General features: G+C 39.8%; 1 protein-coding gene across 1 annotated transcript in view; it reads left to right on the top strand.

The window, feature by feature from the left end:
• LOC115434489 (melanopsin-A) overlaps positions 1 to 17880 on the top strand; it is a 104851-nt gene extending 86971 nt beyond the window's left edge. The window contains 6 exon segments of the mRNA XM_075353512.1: positions 1192 to 1368; positions 3388 to 3495; positions 9176 to 9371; positions 9450 to 9614; positions 13922 to 13981; positions 16828 to 17880. Of these exon segments, the coding sequence (XP_075209627.1) occupies positions 1192 to 1368; positions 3388 to 3495; positions 9176 to 9371; positions 9450 to 9614; positions 13922 to 13981; positions 16828 to 17013 (892 nt within the window). The 3' untranslated portion in view covers positions 17014 to 17880.
• Positions 17881 to 18298: the final 418 nt, after the last annotated feature.

Below are 18298 nucleotides of genomic sequence, written 5' to 3'. Positions count from 1 at the left end.
TCAGCTGATCTGAGGTTTTCTGGGAGTTTGTTCCAGACATGAGGAGCATAGAAGCTGAACGCAGCTTCTCCATGTCTGCTTCTGACTCTGGGACAGACAACAGACATAAACCAAGGTGTCTGTGCAGGTCTTGAAAGTCTTCAAAAGCACGGAATTTTAAAATGCTGTTTTCCAGACCTTGAAAAGTCTGGAATTTTGTGTGAAAGTCTTAACCCATAAAGTCCCAAAGAGCCACTGGCAACTACAGTCGTCTACTGATCTAAAATGTTGAAAACTTCTGAACCACTAATCCTATCAATACTTTGAAATAATTGTGATAAAATGCAGTTTGTCATGTTTTCATGGTCATCAGACATGACCCATTTGGACGTTCAGAGGCTCTGAAGTTACCGTGGAAACACCGTCATCTTCTACAACACTGAGTCACCAGTAAAACCCATGGAGTTGGATCAATGACAGTGGATGGACACACTTGTTTTTACATTCAGTTAATGATATATCTTACCCCCAAAAATCACTTTTTCTTCAGTTTTCTGTTTCTGATATAATAACCCTCCACATTCATCTGAGCCTTTAAGAACATCCACATGGTCAGTAAATTTAATGTAGGAAAATACATGATTTCCATTGAAAAAATGCAAAATACAAAGGATATTATTAAAAACAATGGTGATAAATCACTTTAAAAAGTAAATATGTAGAAAAATTTAATTGGGAACTGCCACAAAAGTAGTACTGGGTCTTTATGGGTTAATAAAGTATGGAAAAAAGTCATGTTCAAAGGCACATAATCTTGTAAAATAAGAAATACATGAGAAAAACATGAAAAAACTTGATATGATTTCACTAACCAGTCAGTAAAGATTCTAGTGGAACTTTGTGTGATATCCATGTAATTTGGTGATTTTCATATGTTTTGAAGACGTTTCTGTCAGTAAAACATAACATACTGTGAATTATGCATTTATTTATTTGTGCATTTATTAAAATGAACTTTTCTACTACACACGACAGGTACAACCTCAACCAAAAAAGTTGGCACGCAGGTATAAAAGTACACAAAGTCAAGGTCTTGGGGAAAAAGTAGCAGTTTTGAAAAAGTCTGGAATTTTTATTTGGCTAAAGAGCGAGCACCCTGCAAACCCATGGAACAGGTGATGTGCAGTCGTTCAGGTTTTGTGTTTGTGTCAGGGCCGTGGGGAAGATCAACGGCAGCGCTCATGGATATGGCACCAGCCGGGACTCGGTGAAAAGCTTCCACCGGCTCCAGAATGAGTGGAAGATGGCCAAGATCGCTCTGATTGTCATCCTGCTCTACGTCATCTCCTGGTCACCGTATTCCGCCGTCGCCCTCACCGCTTTCGCCGGGTAAAACTGCACAACTTTGACTCTCAGCCGGACTGGGCCATATTTGTACCACACCGAGCGCAATACACAGCAACATAAAATGCACTATTGAACAAGGGACAGTTTTTTCTTACAGATTTTTGTTTTGTTTGTTACTTGATTTATGTATATTTATATATTTTTTCAACTGATTATTTATTAATTTTTAAACTTTATTTATAGAACTTTTCAATGTTTATAGAACTTTTCATTTCACATGTATAACATTTATAATTTCAGGCAATGTATTCATAATACAAAGACTGACACTGGACATGATAAACAAACAGAACCCAAGGGAAAAAAAAAAAAAAGCAATACAAACAAGACACGTATAAAGAAAGTCAAGACAGTGCATTCTGGTACCGTTAAAGGAGGAAAGTAAATAAATGAATAAATAAATAAATAATCAAACAAAAAACAGGTCAATAACAATATAAACACCTAAAATGTTTTTAAAGTTCCAGGCCAGGCAACATGTTCATGCAGTGTAAAAGAGGCTCCCATATTTTGTAAAAATTTATTGATAGTTATTTCGGGTGCACCTAATTTTTTCTAACTTTATATTAAGCATGATGTCTCTAATCCATTGATGGTGTGTTGGAGGTGATGAGTCCTTCCATTTGAAGAGAATGGTACGCCTAGCTAGTAAAGATGCAAAGGCCACAACTTTTTGTCAGTTAGCTGAAGGAACTGAGTCATCTGTGCATGAAATAAGACCAAAAACAGCAGTAAGGGGAGATGGCTGAATATGGCACCCATAAGCCTTGGAAATGGAATCAAAAACAGAGTTCCAGAAGGGGGTCAGTTTGGAGCAGGACCATAGCATGTGGTCTATTGTTGCTGGGGCCTGCTTGAATCTGTCGCAGATAGGATTTATGTCAGGGAATATTTGTGCAAGTTTAATTTTAGAGAAGTGCAATCTATGTAAAATCTTGAATTGAATTAAGGAATGTCGTGAACAAATGGAGGAGTCTACTGATTATTTTTAACCCGTTTACTGTCTTTACAGTGTTTTATCTACCTGTTTGTATCGGGTCCCCAATACAACGTAATTTCGTTCTGGAGTGAAATAAATGACAAAAATGAAATCTGCATCTAAAACCCTGAAAGACACACACAAACATATAGTAATGTGGAAAATTTCACCAAGATTCCAGGCAGTTTTGGGACTTCTGCTGGTGCTGCTGTGAGGGTTTAAAGAAGTTCCAGTAGGTCAAGGAAACAGGGCTCAGGAATTATCAAGTAGTTTTCCCCAAATCATCACTAGGTTCCTGTAGAAAGTTAGTTCTTAACAAGTCCTAACTTCAACTCGTGGAAATTCTAGGAAGCGTGTTGACCCCTTACAGGCTGAATTTATATACAAGTGTATTAGAAAATAACTGATTTGTGTTTTTGCTTTCAAACAAATGCTAAATTAAGTGGAGATCATTTATTTGATTAGAGCGCATGAAACCAACAGAAATCTGAGTATGACGCACATTTACCACAACAGCCAATACTGATCAATAATAATGAAAAAGTAATACAACAGATTTTTTTCCCTCCCAGGAGATGGAGATGGTTTTATTGATGCCACAAAATTCTTTTCAGTGTCCTGACTAGGCATGTATCCAACATGCCTGAACCAGTGCTGGGTGAATACATGCACTATCAGCTGACTCTGTAGTGGAAACGGTTTGATGCAAATCTGCAACAGCTGGCGTTAAGAGGTTAAGTGCATATTGAACAGTTCAAAAAATAATTTCAGACAGTTTAGAGCCCTGGAAGTCAGTCAGTCTAGGGATACTTGAGAAGGTTTCAAGCGTCACAGATGAGCTTTCAGGTATTTATGAGGACTATTTCAGCTGAATGGAACTTTTTCCCGTTGACTTTATTCGGTCATTCATGTGTTAAATCATGTTTTGTACATATAGTTATCGGTGGCAAAAGCTTCTCCTGTCTCATTCTTTCATTTTTCTTGGTTTAAAGTCACTAATCCAACTACTTGTCCTGCTGCAGATACGCCGACATGTTAACTCCCTACATGAACTCTGTGCCCGCCATCATCGCAAAGGCTTCAGCCATCCACAACCCCATCATCTACGCCATCACACACCCCAAGTACAGGTAACTCCACCGACAAATGATGACTGACAGCTTACCAAATGCACTTTTCTGCTGTTACTTAAATGTCTAAACGCTCTGAAAACCTAACATTGTCATTTATCCATGTATTTATCCAGTGAATTAAGTCTCCGCAGACACTGGAGCTCTGTTAGCAAAAAAAAAGAAAAAGGCCTCAGTAAAACCACAGATCAGGTCCATGTTTCTGTACAGTTTGTGTTGTCAGTAGCTACACTGAATACACACACAACTGTCACAGATCAGTGTGAACAGTGGGTAAGCAAACAGTACAGAAAACACACGCATATAGGGCCGGACCTACTAAAGGTTTGAGTGTATTAAAACATGTGCAAACTCACTGCACACGCAAAAAAATGTACAAACTGATTTACTAACAGTGACACTAAGGGTTGTGTCTGTCAAAGGTACAAAATAGTGCGTCTGCATCCAGTTAGTACATTTACCACAATGAATATGTAATATGGGGCGTTTACACACAGTTGTGCGTGTGCTGCGAGGAGAAAATGTGAATACCATAATTTCCGCTCTATAAGCTGCTACTTTTTTCCACACACTGTGAACCCACGGCTCTGAAATGATGCAGCTAAGTTATGTTTTCTTGTCTAACAATCGATCCGGCTGACGAAGAAGGAAATAGAGCAGCTGCACGTAAGCTCGGCATCAATGAAGCGATGGTGCGACGTTGGAGATGGGGTGGGTGGGGCTTATAGTCCGGTGCAGCTTATAGTGTGGAAAGTACGGTATATTAATTTAACACACGCAAAGTGGTTTATCTAACCTGAAAGCAATTTTGGTGATAGAAACTGTGTCTATATTTACCACGTCTGAAAAGGAGGAGCAAATGGTTTGGACGTGGACTTGCACACAAAGAAATGATAAAACCCTTGTGTGAACATTTTTGGAGTCAACCCCACACGTAAAATTCTAGATTGCACACGTAAATTAGTACATGCAAATTGGGATCTTAGCAGATCTGGCCTAAAGGGTATCACTCATGACCTGTTTTTTCTAACTCTAGTTCAGTAATGTCATGTTTCCACTACGTGGGACCGGCTCGACTCGACTTGGCTCAACTCTGGTACAGGTCCTGTTCCTGGAGACCGTTTCCATTACAGGATACTACTGACTTTACAGTACCTGGTCGTCATAGCGATGCGACACGTTACCTCTGTGTCGTCTGCTCAGAGTTGTTGATAAACTCGCTCGTTGCGTGTTCTCTGGTCAAACTCATGCTGAATGTTTGCGTCTGAACCTCCTGGACAAACCATGGTGTGGTTTCACAGACTGTCATCATGTGGATTCACCTACTGACAGATTTACTGGAAACGTCCACGTCTGTTTTTGTAAAAGGCGGGGCACAGAGTCGACTCTGACCAATCAGAGGTCTGCAGTGTTTACACAGTGTCACCTTTTAGTATCTGGTCCCCAGTCCTGGAACCTCGGCGGAGGTGAGACCAAAAAACTAGTACCAGGTACCAGATTCCAGGTCCTTTTTTGAAATGGAAACGCAAAAAGACCGAGTCGAGTTGGGTCGATACCACGCAGTGGAAACGAGGCATATAGTTCTCTGAATGGAGACCTTAGGCCTGTTTGCATTTGCTGTTAACTGTTGTTCACAGCCCACTACCATGCACATGAATGAAATGAGGTTCCAGCTGACCCAGCGGCTGAGCTAAGTGGACCCTAAGTGAACAGGGGTAGACTGGGTCAGGCTTCCTTTCTGATGCTTTTAACCATCCTTTTTCAACATGCTGCACACTTGATGATTGGCAGTGACTCACTCTGGTGGCCAACGGGAACTACTGACTTCTCTTTGACATACTCTGGACTTGAATGATCATTTTAGGTCATTTTTACATTATTAAAACTAGTAGTATTACACATAGCTCCTTTAAGGATCTGCTCCTTTCAGATTTGTTGACACATCTAGCCTTGGATACTGCTGCGAAGTGAACCTTCATTTTGTCCGGCACTCAGTCCAACAATCGATCCAATCAGTGTTCAGCTCCACTGACATAAGCACATTAACGCCTTCACTGAACTAACCCAGCACTCACTTAACCTGAATGTTAACTGGGCTGGACAGAATTAATTAAGCCCATGCTGAGGTTTAATGCAGGACACCTGAGCCCGATTAAGCAGAGATTTAAAAACCGCTGCATCGAAAGAAAATGGCCTGGAATTAAAGGAAGCTTTTATAAAACAGAAGTATGACATCGTTATGAAAGTAGGGATGGAAATGGGCTTATGACTGGAATCTGTAGAAGTGCGTCACTGTAAGGTTTTGTGTTAATGTGTAGTGAGACCAGGGTCCTGAACATGAATATACAGTATATAAGTCATCTGCACCAGCATAAAGCCACACTGGCTTACAAAGTGCCGTCCTTTTTTCAATACAATTCATCATCCATTTCTCTCATTATCTGTGTGAATTACAGTGTTTGAGTAAAAAAGGATGAATGTACAGGTGCATCTCAAACAATCTGAATATTGTAAAAAAGTTCAATATTTTAAGTTACATCATTTTAATTTTGATAATTGCTGCTTTTGCCATATTGTTCTATCTCAAGCAGAATAAATATATAAATTGCATAAATACCATGAAGTCTTAGTCCGGTCCACTTCCATCACCATAGCAACTGCTGACTTATTAACACCCTCTACAAGGACAGTGTAACAAGCTTTTTTGATTGATCTTAGGAATATTATTTTGAAATGCTGATTTTTTTTTATTTTTATGACCTGTGAGCACTGACTCTAAAGAGGTGCATGAGGAGAACATGCACATCCACAGTGTGTGGTGTGTTCCCACATGTTCTAGTGATGGGCTGAATGTAGAGGGTCAATTTTAGTGTATGTTGTATGTTCATATGTAAACTATATACGAGAGCTGAAAGGATTTATCGACTGGAATTGATAAAAAAAATAATTCCAGCTTTGTTTCCATCATTTTACTGCAGCTAAAGACCCCCACAGTCGCTCGAACTTGACTCCATGGACATCCGTGTGACTCGAGGTGGACTCAGTGTAGACCCAAAGCAGACGTCCACTGGACACGTCAGCGCAAAGCTCAATTTTACAACCATGCAGACTCTGTGTACGCATACTCAGTGTCAAGGTTAAAGGTTGAAGGTTCTAGGTTACTTTATTTCTACCTGTGGGTAGATTTGTTTTGCAGACATAGTGATTGCTTTTGGCATTACAAAAGACTCTTGAATTACAAAATACACTTGAATTTCCCCCCGGGATCAATAAAATATCTATCTATCTATCTATCTATCTATCTATCTATCTATCTATCTATCTATCTATCTATCTATCTATCTATCTATCTGTCTGTCTGTCTGTCTGTCTGTCTGTCTGTCTGTCTGTCTGTCTGTCTATCTATCTATCTATCTATCTATCTATCTATCTATCTATCTATCTATCTATCTATCTATCTATCTGTCTGTCTGTCTGTCTGTCTGTCTGTCTGTCTGTCTGTCTGTCTGTCTGTCTATCTATCTATCTATCTATCTATCTATCGATCTACACACACATTGAACCTGTTCGGCAGGTACTTGATTGAGCGTCCAGACAGGATAAAAAGTGCTCAGTGTTCATCAGTACAGCAGCATGGATAAGTACAAGAATAAAATAAATAAATAAGATCAAATAAATAAAAACAAAATGCAATAAAACTCAGTAAAAACTCCAAGAAGATGAAAACAGTCTCTGGGATAAAAAACAGGATAAGAACAAAAAATTAAAAAATTAGAAGTCACAATAATAATAAATAGAACAAAGAAATTGAATAAATAACTAAAATAAGTAAATACAGTGCAATGTCACTGTTTCTTCTTGAGCTCAGTGACGGCATCAGGAACACAGCTGTTTTTCTAACACTGTGTCCTGCACCTGGGACTAAAAACCTCCGTCCAGAGGAAAGGAGCTGAACTTCACCCCCTAAAGGATGGGAGTCATTATTCAGAACTGATGAAACCATCCTCTGGACCTGTTTAGTGGACAGGGAGGTGGGACTAGAGTGGGACTGACCAATCAGGCAACTGGACCAACTGACTATCTGTCACACACTGTAGGATGATGTAAATGTAGGAAACTGTCACAAGAAATGTAGGAAATCGGTCGACCATGAAACCTCAAACGTCCGCAGACAGTGTGTGGAGTCTGTGCCGCTCACAGTATGAGCGCAGTACGCCCGCCTCTGTGGAGCCTTAAACACTGGTTCCACTGTTGTGTTTGACATGGACGCTGATGGTGAGTGTGACCTTCAGTGTCCATGTCAAACACATGATGCCAGGATCAACACAAACAACATGGAGCGCAGCTCAGAAGAGACGAGGACAAAAAAGGCAGAAAATGTGTGTATGTTCACTTTTCTACATTGGAAGCATCACTTACTCCTTTAAACTTTGCAGCTTTCTCCCAAACAATAAAAAATATCAGTCTTTATTCTTTCAGTTGTGTGTTAGTTCCATGTTCAGGTGTTAGTTGGATCCAAATGTGTTGAAGACTGCAGAGCACAGATTGTTTATAGATGTCACTGGACTGGTTTGTTGTTGTTTATATCTATAACCTGGATATTTTTATATATACTTTAATACTGTTGTTGTTCATGTTGTTATTTCTATATAGATATTTTATATATATGTATGTTTTTACTTTTATACTTTTTGTGGTTGTCGGTTCAGCTGGTTCTGGAATAAAGGACGAGTTCTTTGTCATTTTCAGACATGTCTGTTTCATATTTTAACAGGTTTTTATTCACCTATGCAAATAATTGTGTAATCAAATTAAATCAAAGAAAATAATCAATAGATTCATCTTTTACAAAAAATAATTGACAGTTGCAGCTCTACTATATACTGAAAAATAAAGATTCTTGATTGATTCCTAAATCTCCCCTGGCCGGACTAATGACAAAACCTTTAGTCTCCCTCTGTCCCACAGGTGTCTAACATGTGGCCCGGGGGCCAAATCTGGCCCACCAAAGGGTCCAGTCCGGCCTGTGGGAAGAATTTGTGAAATGCAAAAATTACACTGAAGATATTAACAATCAATGGTGTCAAAATCATTTTAATTCAGGTTCCACATACAGACACATACAGTCTGATTACAGTTACAGTTAGATTTCAAGTGGGTAGGAACCAAATAAAATATTGTCATAATAACCTATAAATAAAGACGACCCCAAATTTTGTCTTTGTTTTTTTTGGTGCAGGAAAAGTAAAATTACATGAAAATGTTTCCATTACCAAACTAGACTTTTAGAAAAAATGTGAATAACCTGAACAAATATGAACAAATGGAAATGTCTTAAGGAAAGTGAATGCAGTTTTACCAATATTCTGCCTGTTACTAAATGTTTTGTGGGATTGTAACGCACATGTGTAAATGATAAACTGATAAACTGAGGCAGAATATTGGTAAAATTGCATTTGTTTTTCTTAAGACAATTCCAGTTGTTCATGTTATTCAGATTTTTAAAGGAACTTTGTAGATGTAAACCTGATCACAATAGAATGTTCCTTTTTTCACTGTTATCATTTTCCTGGTTGGGCCCACTGCAGATCAAACTGGGCTGAATGTGGAACTGAACTAACAGGAGTTTGACCGCCTGTTCTACCAGGATTTCATCAAACTGTGGGTTGTGTGTGTGCAGGATAGCGTTGGCCAAGTACATCCCCTTTCTCGGCGTCCTGCTGTGTGTTCATCCTCGTGACCTTCGCTCAACCAGCAGCAGCTTCATGTCAACTCGCCGTTCCACCGTAACCAGCCAGACCTCCGACATCAGCGGCCAGTTCAGAAGACAGAGCACCGCCAAGTCCCGCCTCTCCTCCGCCTCCGACAGCGAATCAGTAAGCTTAGACAGCAGTCTGAGGCCAAAGGGCAAACAAACAGGAAACAGATGCTGAGGTATGTGTTGTCCTGGGCAGGGTCTGACGGACACCGAGGCCGATCTGTCCAGCATGAGCTCCAAACCCGCCAGCCGCCAGGTGTCATGTGACATCAGCAGAGACACGGCGGAGCTGCCCGACTTCAAATCAACGTCCAGCTTCAAGTCCAAGATGAAGAGCCATGACTCAGGCATCTTCGAAAAGGTAAACGGCCTTCCTGTGGTTATATCAGCCAGCAGTTATGTCCAGGTTAACCCATAAAGACCCAGACGTCCACTGGTGACCAGAACCATCCACTGATCTGAACTGTTGAATACCTGCTCATCCACTAATCCTATACATGTCAGTAATGGTGTCAAATACAGTTCTTCATCTTCTCATGGTCATCAGATATGACCCATTTGGATGTTCAGAGGCTCCATAGTTACCGTGGAAACACCGTCATCTTCTACAGCATTGATTCACCAGTAAAACCATGAGTTGGATCAATGACAGTGGATGGACACACTGGGGTTATGTTCAGTTAATGACAGATTGGACTGAAAGTCAGTTTTTCTTTGTTTTCTCTGTTTCTGATATAATAACCCTGAACTTTAATGAACATCTACATGATCAGAGAATTAAATATACAAAAATATCAGATTTTTGCTGAAAGAAGAAAAATACAAAGGATAATAATATAATAAATGATGATAAATCACATAAGAAAGGTTACATAGAGACAACCATTCATTCAGGACCTGCCATAAAAGCAGTACTGGGTCTGTATGGAATAACTGATCCTGTAACAGGCTTTCTTCTGCTGCATGGCTGTAGAACATAAGACAGAAGACATTTAACAGTATCTTCTGCTTGGGTCTCATCTGACACATGGCGTTGAATTTTTTCATCCACTGCTACCATGCAGAACAAAAGAATCAGATCTGCCCTGATGGAGCTGTGAAGTGACAACAGTGGCTTGAAATTGAAGCTGGAATTATCCTATACTACATATTGATGCTGAAAAAGCAGGCTTTAATTGATTCTCACATAGTTTCCCGTGTAGAATTACCAGGTCAATAGATTTTCCTGGAATCATTCTGGTCTCATTCACTTTATTTAGACCCTCTAGTAGTATATTGAATGCTAGTTCAGCTGTTGAATTGGACTTTAAGAGCAATGCTTTTAGTAAAATCTATTTTTTTTAAATATATAATTTTGCAGAAGTTTCAAGACGTTTAACAGTACAACGTCCGGCCTTTTACAACAGCTGCATTAGCAATTTTTAGGATTTATGTAGTACTGTGTTATGACAGCCCAACTAGCACTACTAATGCTGCGTTTCCACTGCGTGGTATCGACTCGACTCCACTGACTCGGCCTTTGTACGTTTCTGTTACAAAAAGGACCTGGGATCTGGTACCGGTACTAGTTTTTTGGTCTCACCTCCGCCAAGGTTCCAGGACTGGGGACCAGATACTAAAAGGTGACACTGTGTAAACACTGCAGACCACTGATTGGTCAGAGTCGTCTCTGTGCCCCGCCCTTTTACAAAAACAGATGCAGAAGTTTCCATTAAATCTGTCAGTAGATTAAACCACATGATGACAGTCTGTAAAACTACACCATGGTTTGTCCAGGAGGTTCAGACGCAAAAATTCAGCAGGAGTTTGACAAGAGAACACGCAACGAGCGAGTTTATCAGCAACTCTGAGCAGACGACGTGGACGTAACGCACCGCATCACTATGACGACCAGGTACTGCAAAGTGGGTAGTATCCTGGAATGGAAACGGTCTCCAGGAACAGGACCTGGTACCAGAGTTGAGTCAAGCAGAGCCGAGTTGAGCCAGTTCCACGTAGTGGAAATGCGACATTAGTGTGTTAATATGTTACACAAAACTGGCATTTTCAATATAAAATAAAGTGTAAAAATGTGTGTAAAACTTTAGTCAGTATCTGAAGTTACTTGGCATTTGGCATTTAGCCCCTTTTCCACCAACATTTCAACATTTATTTCCAGGAATTTATTTACCTGGATAAAAGAATTCCTGGTAATCTGTGTGGTTTGCGTTTCCACCGCACCTCAAAGATCCAGGAACTTTACTCAGATCAGGCTCGGTTGTTTCAAGTCCTGCTGAATTTCCTCCTCCTGGATCCTGGACCTCTTCATCTAGCCAGTTCTCGTAGCTTCTCTTCTTCCAGATCAGATGATCTGAGATGCACTCGCACACAGAGATTCGGTCACAGAATCTGGTGCAATGTGACTCATCTGATTCAGATTCATCATTTTGGGTGTGATTTGGCAGTTCTGCTTCAAATGACTCAAGTGACTCTTACAATCCGAATCCTATCAGTGAGTGATTCAGAATGAGCCAGATCTGTAATGCCACGTTTCCACTATGTGGAACCGGAACCGGCTCGACTCAGCTCAGGTACCAGGTCCTATTCCAGACCGTTTCCATTCCAGGATACTACCGACTTCACAGTACCTGGACGTCATAGCGATGAGGTGCGTTATTTCTGTGTCATCTGCTCAGAGTTGCTGATAAACTCGCTGTTGTCTCATCGAGCTCATGTGGAATTTTTACGTCGGCCACCAAAAACTGAATCTCAACCACCAGTGGTGTAATTTTACAGGCTGTCATCGTGTGAATTCATCTACTGCTATATTTACGGTAAGTTTCTGCATCTGTTTTTTGTAAAACAGCGGGTCACAGAGACGACTCTGACCAATCAGTGCTCTGCAGTGTTTACATGTCACGTTTTAGTGTCTGTTCCACAGTCTTGGAACCTCAGCAGAGGTGATACCAAAAAACTAGTACCTTTTTCATAATGGTAACACAAAAAGGCCGAGTTGAGTCCAGTCCAGTCGAGTTGGGACGGTACCATGTAGTGGAAATGGGAAACCTGAGTTTCCCATCACTTAGCCACACCCATTGTGGGTGGGCGTAAGTCTAAGCAAGTGTGTTCTGCCAATCAGCGTTCTTCACCATACAGCCACACCCCTCAAGTCCCGCCCCCAATGAGGAACTTTTTTCAGGGAAAGTTTGTGGTTGAAGGAAAGTTTTTTCCTTGGGTAATGTCGGTGAAAATGTGCCAGGGTTTTTCAAAAATAATAAAAGTTCCTGCACTGTAGAACAGAATTGTTGTGCTAACATATTATTCTGTGTTAGAACGACAACTGAGTACTTGACTTCTTGAGATGACACAAAAATACAAGTTAAAAGTACTAAGTTGAAAATCCTTGTCGAACTAACTTAATAAATTCTGAGTGGACTGATTTAAACTGCAGAGTTGTCTCAAACACTGTTAGCCAAACTGCTAGCACCTCATATTCTGAAGCTCCGTAGTTGGATGTGTCCTGGAGGAGTGCATCTTGGGAGTCCTAATAGACTGGTCTCCTTCAGTGTTTATGTCAACAGGCTTTACATTCAACTTAATATCAAAGTAGTACATTATTTTCATTGTGGACTGTCACTCAGAGTGGATTGAAAGGCCACAGTTTCCTTCAGGTGACTGAGTTTTGGGAAATGTTGACGCTTTCGCCCTAAAATATGCATCATCAGGTCTGTTATTGTGTTTTAAAATGTTAAATGCACTGCTGGCCGACCTTCAAACAGCAGGAGGCAGATTAAACAGCAGGTTACCTCCAAAGGACTCGTCATAGGACATGTTCCCTTTCATGTGAGCTCAGAAGTTAAAACCCACCAGGATTCACACCTCTTATATTTAATTTTTTATACTTTATTTTTAACAGATTTTACTTTTTTTAACAGACAGTAAAACAAAATAGTAAAGACGTATACGAAACAAGAGACGTCAACAAGCACAGACAGGGCAGGATCAAAACCTAAAATACAACGATAAAGACGTGGGTCAGTGAGTCCCAGTGTTCTCCCATCCTGATCACAGGGTTGAGTTCGTTTGGGTTTTGTCCTGTTTCAGTCCATGTCAGATCAGTCACATATGTTCTCATGTTGCATCAGATCCTGTCCTGTACACCTGCTGACACAATTACATCCATCATTTTCATAAACATTTGTGCACATTTTCTGGAATGCATGTTGATAGTAAAACACACACATGTTGACATATATGTGTATTTCTCATGAGAAAAACAAGCTGTTGTCCTACTGGAGCGTCACATCTTCTGGGACAGATGTCCATTTGAGCCAATAATTAGTAAATTTGTCCAAATTATGGTTCAAGGGGAAAGTTAGTTTTTCCATATTATATATTCTCATATATTTGATTTGAAATGTTTTTTTCTGCATAACTAATCAGAAGATCATGGCTTTTTAATTTGCTCAAACCAGAAATCCTCTTCTCTTGTAATAATTGTAATCATTTAAATCTGTCACTTTCATCAACTGTCACCTTTCTATTCACATATATTAAAATGGTTGTTTGTAGTTTAATCTGTGCGGTGGCTTTTCACATGACAGATGATGTGAAGATGAACATGGATGAGGCTGTCCATCATGGCTGTCACTGCAGCCTCATCAGTGTAATTGTCTGTTTTTCTTCCAGACGTCCTTTGACACGGATATATCCATGGCAGGAGTCGGTGAACGGGGCAGCATCTCCAACGTTAGTACTGTCTGATGGAATTTCAAGTAACACTTCAGAGGAGAAAACACTTCAAAGTTTGGTCATATTTTAATATTTTAAAGACACAGCACAGCAAGGGAGACTATGAATGTATACAGGGTGGGGAAGCAAAATTTACAATGAACATTTAGTTGTTTTTTCTCAGCAGACACTACGTCAGTTGTTTTGAACCCAAACATATACTGATGTCATAATCATACCTAACACTATTATCCATACCTTTTCACAAACTTTTGCCCATATGAGTAATCAGGAAAGCAAACGTCAAAGAGTGTGTGATTTGCTGAATGCACTCGTCACACCAAAGGAGAGTTCAAAAATAGTTGGAGTGTCCATAAAGACTGTTTATAATGGAAAGAAGAGAATGACTATGAGCAAAACTATTACCAGAAAGTCTGGAAGATACTATTAAAGAAGAATGGGAGAAGTTGTCACCCCAATATTTGAGGAACACTTGCGCAAGTTTCAGGAAGCGTGTGAAGGCAGTTATTGAGAAAGAAGGAGGACACATAGAATAAAAACATTTTCTATTATGGACATTTTCTTGTGGCAAATAAATTCTCATGACTTTCAATAAACTAATTGGTCATACACTGTCTTTCAATCCCTGCCTCAAAATATTGTACATTTTGCTTCCCCACCCCGTGGATCCATACATGCTGTGGAAAGTGAAGGCAAAATGTCACAGTTACAGAAGATCCATCCAGTTATGCACTAATATACAGTGGCTGACCAAAAACATCCCATACATGGATTAAGCTAATAGTTCTGATCCTTCCATTGGATAATTACTGCAGTGATTATGTTTCAATTCTTTAACCATTTAACTGAGGGGTCTCAAACATGCGGCTCAGGGCCCAAATGCGTCCCGCCAAAGGTTTCTGTCCGACCCCTGGGATGAATTTGCAAAGTTTAAAAATTCCAGTCCAGGCTGTGGAACTCATTTTAGTTGCGGTTCCACATCCAGACCAATCTGATCTACAGTCAAATAATAACAGCAGAAGAACCCACACAAAAGAATGACTGCAGATTTTCGTCTCAGTTTGATGTGAAAAAAATAATATTACATTATGCTGATAAAAAATAACAACTTCAAAATGCAAAAAAATAACATTAAATTATGAAAATATTTACATTTACAAACTATCCTGTATAGGGCTGTTAGAAAATATCGGTTTTGCAATATATCGCAATATTTCCTTTCACAATAGTGTATCGATATTAAAAAGTACTGTATTGATATTTTTAGGTATTTATTCAAATGCAGATATTGTGGAGGTTCATTTTTTTTTGTTTTCGTTTTTTGTTTATATTTTATTTATTATTATTTAACACTCTTTTATTAAATAATGTTTGTTCCTTTGTTGGGATTGAACTCAAATCCTGTTCTGATGTCAGCTGTGAACTAATAGAATCTGAACATTTGAACAGGATCTGAAACTGGAATGTCTGTAAAACAGAATTTCAGTTTGAACACAGTTTGAACATTTGCTGATATAACATTAGATCCTGTTCTGATCAAATACAAATGTGTTTAGGATTTGTGCAGATTTCTGCTGGAATTCAATTCTTCAAGGAAATAAACATTAAAAAAAAAGGAAACAAACAAAAAAATTGCGTTTTTACCAGTATCATGATATATCGTGATATATCGTATTGTGATCCTAGTATTGTGATTTGTATCGTATTGCCAGATTCTTGCCGATACACAGCCCTAATCCTGTAACAATAAAATGTGAATAACCTGATCAAATATGAACAATCTGAAATGTCTAAAGAAAATTAAGCACAATTTTAACAATTTTCTGGCTGCACATGTAGAAATGATTAAGATGACGCATAATATTGTTAAAATTACCCTTTTTTTTTCTTGAGAAATTTCAGTTTTTTCAGGTTATTTACATCTTTTTTGTTTGGATAGTTTATAAAAGTAAGTATTTTCATAATTTAAAGTTTTTTTGCACTAAAACAAAGACAACTAGAAGCACTCAGAGAGCGCAGACCTCCGCCAAGGCTGATCAGTGGCCCCCCCCGTGGGCCCCCCCACCCCCGATCATCACCAAAATTTAATCATTTCTTCCTTATCCCATTTCCAACAAACCCTGAAAATTTCATCCAAATCTGTCCATAACTTTTTGAGTTATGTTGCACACTAACGGACAGACAAACAAACAAACAAACCCTGGCAAAAACAGAACCTCCTTGGCGGAGGTAAAAATTTGCAGTTGTCATTTTTTCTAGGTTATAATGCTATTATTTTACTGGTCCAGCCCACTGCAGATTAAATTGGGCTGAATGTGGAACCTGACCAGAAAATGCATCTGAGAGCCCTGCTCTATCTGCTTCTTCACCATCGAATTCAAATAAATCCCAGACAGGACTCTGCTGCTTTCTCCCAGCTCTAGTCTCCATGTTTCCAGGTAGAGTGGGGATGAAAAGCTGACTCTAAACCACAAGTGAACACATGTGACGGGCCGTTAAATATCATTTGGTGACAGCAGCTAAAATTGCTTGAGGGAACTAAATCGATTTCATATCAATCCGACATTGACAAAGACGAAAATAAAGGGAATTTTATCCATAATTTGTATCCGTTTTAGTTAGTTTTATAAACACACAATACAGTTTCAGTTAGTTATGGTTTCTTTCTTTTAATTCTAGTTTTTATTTATTTCAGTTAACGAAAATGTTTTTACAATTCTAGTTTTCGTCATTTCCTTAGTTTTCGTTAGTGATAATAACCTTGGTACTAAGGGGTTCTGACAAAATATAAACCTTAAATCTAATCGAATAAAATGATGGTGAGTGTTTTTTCTGTCTGACAGAGTGCAGATTATACTGATGGACATTTGACCAGAGGCACGGTCGGTCGCATCCCAAGCATCGTCATCACATCAGAGTCCAGCCCCTTCCTCCCCATTGGACGAAACAGCTCACGGAACACCCGCCCCAAGACGACCACCACCACCACCACCAGCAGCAGCAGCAGTGCAGGGGCGGGGTCTGGGTAGAGCTCCGCCCTTCCAGCTACTTGACTGGCTCACTTCCAATCAGAAGTTTAGAAAACGTGTTCAACTGAGGCAGAAACAAAGCCATCCCAGAAAAGTAGTAGGAGACCAATCAAACATGACCAAAATGTACGGGCTAATTAGAAACATCCAAACCCTGGAAAAGATGTTGTTTAACCCAACCAGCATTAAGTTAGAAAAGTGAATACACCCTATGCACTTACACGGGGTTTTCAGTTACATGAACATATTCTGTAAATGATGCAAGAAAGTGGTTAACGTCACACAGTGTAAAAGAACGAATATTTACCTTCATGTTACTGCCTCAGAAGATAATCTGAGAATAAATTAGTGCAGGAGCTTCTAAATTTGTCATCCGACCCCATGTTCAGACCACACCAGTGCTCTGTCAGTTCACCTTTGACCTGCCTGTGTCTCAGGCCTTATTGGTTCCTACTAGAGCCTTTAAAGGTTTAATATGTCAAATCAAGACTCCAAAACAAAGTCCTGAAAGCTGGTGTCTGCTATCCAACTACCAAAATGTCGAGTGTTTTTCAGTATCCGTGTGTGTTATGTGCTTTACCTGTTGTTTCTGATCAGACCTGAAGCAGACACAAAAACACAAAAACAGTCATTTAATTTCTTTGGACTTGTTCGTCTACAGCTGCCTCCATCTGATCTTTTAAGTTACGTGTAAAAGTCAAACCTCAGCTTTACCACAAACAGCACTTTTATAAATGAGGGAATGTAAAGAAAGCACCTGCAGAGTTGTTTTTATAACAGGAAATACTGGCATGAGATGTGACATCAGTTTGGAACATGTGTTTAGCTTTTCTGCTCAAAACGTACAATGAAAACAGGTAAAGATAACAGAAGTGTGGCCTGGTGGTGGAACAGTCGGCTGTAACTCACAGGGGAAGGAAGTCAATCAGCAGAATTCTGACCCTTGGCAGGTGACGTGGTAAAAATGTGGAATATTTCCTTCCCAGGGTCAGATTATGATGATTGGACAAGTGGATTAGAGCACCATACCAGCAGACCCACAGGCCTGTGGTCAGAGCTATATTCGGGGGCAAATAGGGACCTCCACATTATTAGGCAGGAGGTCATAATGTTCATGTTCCCACCGACGCTCAGATGGGCAGAGCTGCAGTTGTCCTTCCTTTGACCATATTTGGTCGGTACTAACGCCTGCAGACCGAGAACCAACAGGAGGATCTGACCCAGTCATGTGTCAGAGTCCCTCAGATCCTTACACCGCCCATTTTCAGGCTTCCAACCGGAGCTG

The sequence above is a fragment of the Sphaeramia orbicularis genome, chromosome 15 (assembly GCF_902148855.1).
Source record: "Sphaeramia orbicularis chromosome 15, fSphaOr1.1, whole genome shotgun sequence".
In the NCBI taxonomy this organism is placed as follows: domain Eukaryota; kingdom Metazoa; phylum Chordata; class Actinopteri; order Kurtiformes; family Apogonidae; genus Sphaeramia; species Sphaeramia orbicularis.
Note: the sequence above shows the minus strand (reverse complement) of the source record. Positions and strands in the feature narration are given on the sequence as shown.